We start from the raw sequence: 7,116 nt of genomic DNA on the forward strand, positions 1-7,116 counted from the left end.
AGTGAATTCTAGAACAGTAAGAATGGCATTACTTCAATCCTATTTTCCCCAAAGAACAAAGTGAAATATTTTTTTATAGAGAAATTACAAAAACCTAGTGTTTCTGCTATTCATAAGATGAACATCTTCACTTTGAGTTGCTTATACATAAAACTGGAGACAATATACACTTCAGCTGTTAATGTTTTAGGACAGGGGCCTGCAGACATCTTTGTGTCTTCAAGATATGACCAAGAACTTGACATACAATGAGAATGAATGAGTTAATGAAGAAATAAGAGAATAGATAACATTACAGTTATTTGTGTTAATTGAATAGAGTTCAGATTTTTATGTTGGAAGGTATTAACTCTACCCTTAATGGTGTAAAGCTTTGCATACAACTTAACATCATTTAGTTCTTTTATATATAACATCAGACATGTGGGGGCACCTGGGTGGCCCATTGGATGATGGAGCAGCTGACTTCAGCTCAGGTCATGATCTCACGGTTTGTGAGTTTGAGCCCCGCATCGGGCTTGCTGCTTTCAGGCTGTCAGCACAGAGCCCAATTTGGATCCTCTGTACCCCTCCCCCTCCCTGCCCCTCCCCAGCTCATTCACTCTTTCTCTCTCTCTCAAAAAATAAATAAAACATTAAAAAAAAAAGATATAACACCAGACTTGTAGATAAGTAATAAATTTTTTAATGTACCAGCTATTCCTCCAGATTGCCCATATTTTAGGTGATGCATGGTAAAATTAGTATAACTTCTCCCAAGTTATTTGTAAGCTGTGAACTATTACTTAGGAGTGAACAGTGACATCTGAGGGAGGCCTTTACAAGTATTCTTATTGAAAATTGCATATGTGATGTTTTTCTAGGTGTTATACATTCCTGTGTCTCATCTGTAAACTGTCTATAACACAATTTCTGGTATATGATAATATATTATCTCTTACTCTTTTTAAATTGCTTTTGGTTTTTGTTAGTAACTTTTACCTTTAAACTGTAATGTCTAGGAAGGCATGAATTGTCCAGTTTTTAAAATAATCTCCAAAATTCTGAACATGATACTTATTACATTGAATCAGGTATGATTTTTCTTCAGAATTTTTGTTTTATTTTGAAGGGTAGGTACTGCATAGCTAGTATTTGGAAATGCTAAAAGAAATAGACACAATTCTCTAAAAGTCTCTAAGATTCTAAATTAATATTCATATTGTTTTAATTTATTCTTGAGTGCCTCATTTGGGACACTAACCATTAAATTCAGAATTAGCATAGACATGCATAGTACCAACATTATGAGTTACAGACTATTGAAGGTTTTATGAACCTTCATAGCTGTAGAACAAGATATTTCTTACAACATTATAGTATCCTTTGATAAGCTTTAGGGTCTTTACTAACTAAAAATGTGAACAATCATTCTGTAATTGAAACTATCCAAAATACTGGGAAGATTTCATTAACTAAGAGTTTATCTTATATTTTCTTAGCTGTAAAGCATATTTGGTTTTAAACACAGACAACCTTGTTTCATAGGGACATGATTTCTTGCTATCACATACATACACAGCCTACTACATAAAAAGCAATTACAATTTACTAGCAACATAAAACCCTGTCTGTAGCTTTAAAAAAAGTCAACTATTTAAATTCATTAACTTAGAATGTGTTTCTTTACGCATGAGAATTAACTTCTCTCTGTATTTTTTGACAGGAAGAAGCACTGCATGGGTTTCGAGTGAGTGATTACTTTGAATACATGGAGATTTTGGAACAAAACTACCGACCAGTGGTGCTGAGGGACATGCGCAATGTTAGAGTGCAGAGCACATAGATGGTGGCACACACAGTTGAATGCCACGTTTTATATCTGTTTAAAGGAAACAATCGTTTTCTGTGTCTATAACAGCATATGCTTTGTGAATATGTATATTGTCAATCAATGCTGAGACTTTTTGAATATAATAATATATTCAAGTAGATATAGCTCAATTTGTCACATGAAGTAAATTCTTTTTTGTAAGTTTTTTGTTTTGAGGGTGATTTTAGAGTCAGATCTAATTTACTTCTAGTTCTTTGTATTTAAAAGCTAGTCCCAACCTACATCTCTTCCTTCACCAGAAGATTAAAATATTTTTTCCAATGAGTTTTGAATGAAGTGGCAATATTGTAAATAATTGTTTGACTAGCCAGAGAGAGAGTCCATAGAAACAAGGAAGACAGTTGTTTTCTTGATATCTTGTCTTCACATATAAAGGAAAAATAGACAAAGCCACAACTATTTATTTAACATGTGGGGGAAATAAATGATATTTATCATGGCAAATGCTAAGAAAACTATTGTCCTCAGACATAATTGTGTTTCTAGGAATTGCTTGTGATACCTATATCAAGTTATAATTTTTCATGTGAGATGTCTCTACATGGTTCATTTAAAAGATAGATTGGTTATTTCATACTGATAAGCATTTGTTACGCATTTTTTTAGTGATAAATTTTATTTGTACTGAACATAACATTAAGGAGAATAATTTCTAAATTATTTTCAATGACTAACACGATGTTTTATTTAAATGGAAGGCTTTGCTCCAATGAGATTATTAATACAATATGGAAAGGTCTATTTTCCTCTAATTGTCACATTTATTATATGAAAGAATACACAAAAGTATTTTTCAGTTAGCGATTTTAACAAGTTTTTTTTTAATTATAGGTAGTAGTCATTTTGTTTGCATTGCTTATATTTAAATATAAATCAACCATTAAGACTGTTCTCAAGCTTTTTTTTTTTTTTAAACCGAAAATGGCTCATCCACAAACTCATTTTTCCTTTTGTATCATGAAACAACTGGCACTGTACAGTTTTCAGTTTTGTGATATTTAGGATATTGCATTATCAACCTTCCAGAACTAGGTTTTATGCTGTAAATGCTAACAATAGCTGCTCGGTAATGGTCTTCCTAAAGGGCATTGAAAAAGTTGAGAAAAGAAAATTGAACAAGTTAATTTGACATATTACTCCCTTTAGCTGTGGTTGATAGGAGTTAAGTAAGAGAGTTCTAGGTTACCCAAAATACCAAGCTTTGTCTGCTTTCAAAGTTAATTTTGAAAAACTGTTTCACAGAATGCTTATGGTTTCACAAAATGTTTATGGTTTCATTTCTACCCACTCTGTTCCTGAGTTACTGTTACTGATACTAAGAAATTGCAGCTTTATTTCTTTTTTAAAAAATTCTTACATGGTAATTAGAAATACAAATGGAGAAGGAACTATGACTTAGTTTTATAATATTCATTGGTGATTTTGATTGGAAACTGAAGATCTTGATAATAACAGTTACATTTTAGAAAGGTGAACTCAGTTCCAACTGGAAAGCTTTTGTTTTCATTTGTTAAAGAAATGTCTTATGAACAATGACCTACCAATTCAGTGAAATAAAATGTAAAATATGTTAGTATGTGTAGCTACCACTGTAAATTATTTTTGTACCTATTAGTTTAACAATACTCTTTAGAATAGAAAAAAAATACTGCCCCACCTTGCCCCTTTTTAATTATTTAAAGTATAAGTCCTTAGGACAAACTTTATTTCTCCTTTGTGAACAGGTACCTTGTACACTTACAGGATTCATTTTAAGAAACTATATTTTATCATACAATGAAAACAAATTTGTGAAAAATGTAAGTGCTCATATATAAATCTTTGAATATCTGTTTCCAACATTTCATCTCTGTAGTTATGCCTCCTTATGATACACAGGCATCTGAGGAATCTGTGATAGTAAAATAAATCTCAGAAATTAATCTAAACTTAACAAAATTCTACCCAAATTTGTGATTATTAAATTGTGGGTTCTAGGTTGATTTTTTTTTAACATTTGTTTTTGAGAGAGAGAGAGAGAGAGAGACCGTGAGCGGGGGAGCAGCAAAGAGACAAGGAGAAACAGAATCTGAAGCAGGCCCTAGGCTCCAAGCTGTCAGCACAGAGCCCAACGCAGGGCTCAAACTCAAGAACCATGAGATCAAGACTTGAGCCAAAGTCAGATGCTTAACTGATTGAGACACCCAGGTGCCCCAATGAAATATTTTTAATATTCAGGATAGGATAAATGAACTAACAGCACCTCTACTCAGAGTCCACAGTCTTTATGGAGAGATGAATAATTTTAAGCTGAAAATGCACTTTTAAAGATAAGTAAGAAATGACCTCTGGATTTGGTGACTTTGATAAGCAGTTTTGATGGAGTAGTGAGGTTTGTTTGGAGTGGGTTTAAATGATGCTGAGAGGAAAGACTGGAGACTGGTCCTTCCAGGAGCACTGCTGAGCAGGGAAAGAGAATATGGAGGAGGCCGGGGGTCAAAAGACTTTTTTAAGATGGGAAATGGAAGCATTTTTATATGTGGGTGAAAATGATGCAGTAGAAAAAGAAAAACATGCTGAATTTCTCATAGGAATAAAAACTGCAACAGCCATTTGGAAGTTTGGGGGTTTTGTTTTCTCTTTCTTTTTTAAATGAAGTTAAGCACACACTTAACTTTGTGACTCAGCAATATTCCTTTTGGGTATTCCTCCAAAGAAAAGGTGTGTCCATATAAAGGCATGCATGAATAATATAGCTTTTATTCATCATAGTCCCAAACTGGAAACAACTCAGACCTCCACTGGTGAATAAACAAGTGTAGTTCATTCCATGAAATGGAACACAACTCAGCCTTGAAGAGTATCCACCTACTGATGCACACGAAAGGTTACATGTAGGATTCCGTGTGCATGAAATGGTAGAAAAGGCATCTCTATAGTGACAGGATGTTAGTGGTTTCCAGAGGCCCAGGGCTGGGGGTGGGTAGGAAGAAAGGGGATTTTCTGCATAGAGCAGAGGGGCCTCTATGTTATGATTGTAGTGATAGCTACATGACTATATTTTTAAAAGTACTTTGAAATTTATGAATTTTATTATAAATTTCATGTCAATAAATCTGCTTTTCAAAAGATAAATACTGCAGGGGTGCCTGGGTGGCTCCGTCGGTTAAGCGTCCGGCTTCGGCTCAGGTCATGATCTCACAGTCTGTGAGTGAGAGCCCCATGTCACGCTCTGTGCTGACAGCTCAGAGCCTGGAGTATGCTTCAGATTCTGTGTCTCCCTCTGTCTGCCCGTCCCCTGCTGTCTCTCTCTCAAAAATAAATAAACATTAAAAAAAATACTGCAAAGAGAAATTGACAAATCCATTTTAATGGAAGAGTTTCAACATTAGCAACTATAGGTTACTTGTGGATGCCTTAAACAAGCTGAGGAAGATCCTTTCTATTCCTATTTTACTGAGAGTTACAGGAATAGAATTTCTGTTAGAAAATAATTTTATCAAATATTTTATATGAAAGTAATCTTTGAGTTTCCCCCTTTTTTGGTCTGTTGATATGGTAACTTGCCAATATTTTCTAATGTTAAACCAACCTTGCATTCCTAAGATCAACTCTACTTGGTCATAATATTTTATCATTTTTATGTATTGTCAGATTTGATTTGCTAAAATTTTATTAGGAATTTTTATGTCTGTGTTCTTAAGGGACATTGGTCTATAGTTTTTGTCTTCTGATTTTGCTATCATCGTAATACTAGCTTCATAAAATGAGAAGTGTTCATCTATTTTCTAGTAGCTTGTATATAGACAATATTATATTTTCTCCTTCAGTGTTTGGTAGAACTTCCCAGGGAAGCCTGAAATTTTCTTTGTGATAGGAGTTTTTACAAAATGTTTAATTTCTCTAATAGGTACATAGCTTTTCAAAATATCTATTCTTTTTAAATATTTATTTTGAGAGAGAGAACATGTGCATGAGCAGGTGAGGAGCAGAGAAAGAGGGAGAGAGAGAATCCCAAGCAGGCTCTGCACTGTCAGCACATATGCAGCACATCTGAGCATGTGACCCTAGGATCATGACCTGAGCCAAAATCAAGAGTCGGAAACTCAACCGGCTGAGCCACCCAGATGCCCCTACACCACTTTGTCTTTAGTATAAGAACCTTACTACAATCAATAAACCACAAAACTTTACTGAGTCACTCTAATCCAAAGCATTCCTCTTAAATTATAAAAGATTTCTTAACCATCCTCTTGTAAATAATTACATAGTCTTACATGCTATTTCTTATTATTTTGAATTGTTTATTTTCACTCTGATTATTTAATGCCAGCATATCATTCAACAAATGTATCAGTAGTAAACACTTTTGTTTGGCAATGTCATCTCCCCAAAATGAAGTTTGTTTCAAAAAGGGGCAAAGGTTAATTCTTCTCTCTCAGAAATTCTGGCCTAGTGCTAGGCACAAGAGCAGAATATCAGATTATTTGCTGAATGAAATATCATAGTTGTTTTGAATTATCACAATGATACAGAAGGAACATATTTTGAAACCTTAGACCACATTTCCCCCTCAGCTCTTTTAATAGGTAAAGCAGGGAGGAAATAACTTATATTCTTGGTACAAATATTTTTTCTACTGACTGTTTGCTATGGAATGTATTTTTAATGAAAATAATAGTTTACTAAATTCTATTTAGCAATGATTATAACTAAAACGTGTAAGTTTTCCTTCTGTGTGTGTGTGAATGCATGTGTGAGTGTATCATTGCATACTGGTATTATTTTGGCTATAATATGCATCTGATAGGCTTGTGTGACATAGTCTAGAAATCTAACCATTATTTGGAAATATCTTTTTTAAATATACCATGTATGCTTTTATTTATAAAAACTGACAGGTAAATTTGGTGTTTGGATCTGTATAGTCTGTCTTTCTAAAAACCATCAGATAGTCATATGTCCTAAATGATGTAGTTATGATGGCAGAAGACTTGAACATCTTGTATGTCAGGATGTCTCCTAGCACAATGATGTTGAATATTTCTAAATTACTCTTGTTAAAACTATCCTCACTATTTCTTTATTATATATGATGGTTTAGACATGGGCCAAAAAACTATACCCTCTTTCTGTTAAAGTTTTACGGGAACACTGCTCATTTTTTTTGTGTATTGTCTATTGCTTTTTTACAGTGGTAGAGTTGAATAACTGTGACAGTATGTGTGGTCCACAAAACTTAAAATGTTTATTATCTAGCCCTT

The 7,116-nt window shown here is 33.7% G+C and overlaps 1 protein-coding gene across 4 annotated transcripts in view; it reads left to right on the forward strand.

The window, feature by feature from the left end:
• TBC1D32 (TBC1 domain family member 32) overlaps positions 1 to 3,455 on the forward strand; it is a 200,187-nt gene extending 196,732 nt beyond the window's left edge. For all 4 annotated transcript variants that reach the window (XM_019418223.2, XM_019418222.2, XM_019418225.2 and 1 more), the window contains one exon: positions 1,706 to 3,455. In XM_019418223.2, coding sequence (XP_019273768.2) covers positions 1,706 to 1,825 — 120 coding nt within the window. In that variant the 3' untranslated portion in view covers positions 1,826 to 3,455. The remainder of the gene's footprint in view (positions 1 to 1,705) is intronic.
• Positions 3,456 to 7,116: the final 3,661 nt, after the last annotated feature.

Source organism: Panthera pardus, unplaced genomic scaffold (assembly GCF_024362965.1).
Source record: "Panthera pardus isolate Hobbes unplaced genomic scaffold, ASM2436296v1 HiC_scaffold_17, whole genome shotgun sequence".
NCBI lineage: Eukaryota > Metazoa > Chordata > Mammalia > Carnivora > Felidae > Panthera > Panthera pardus.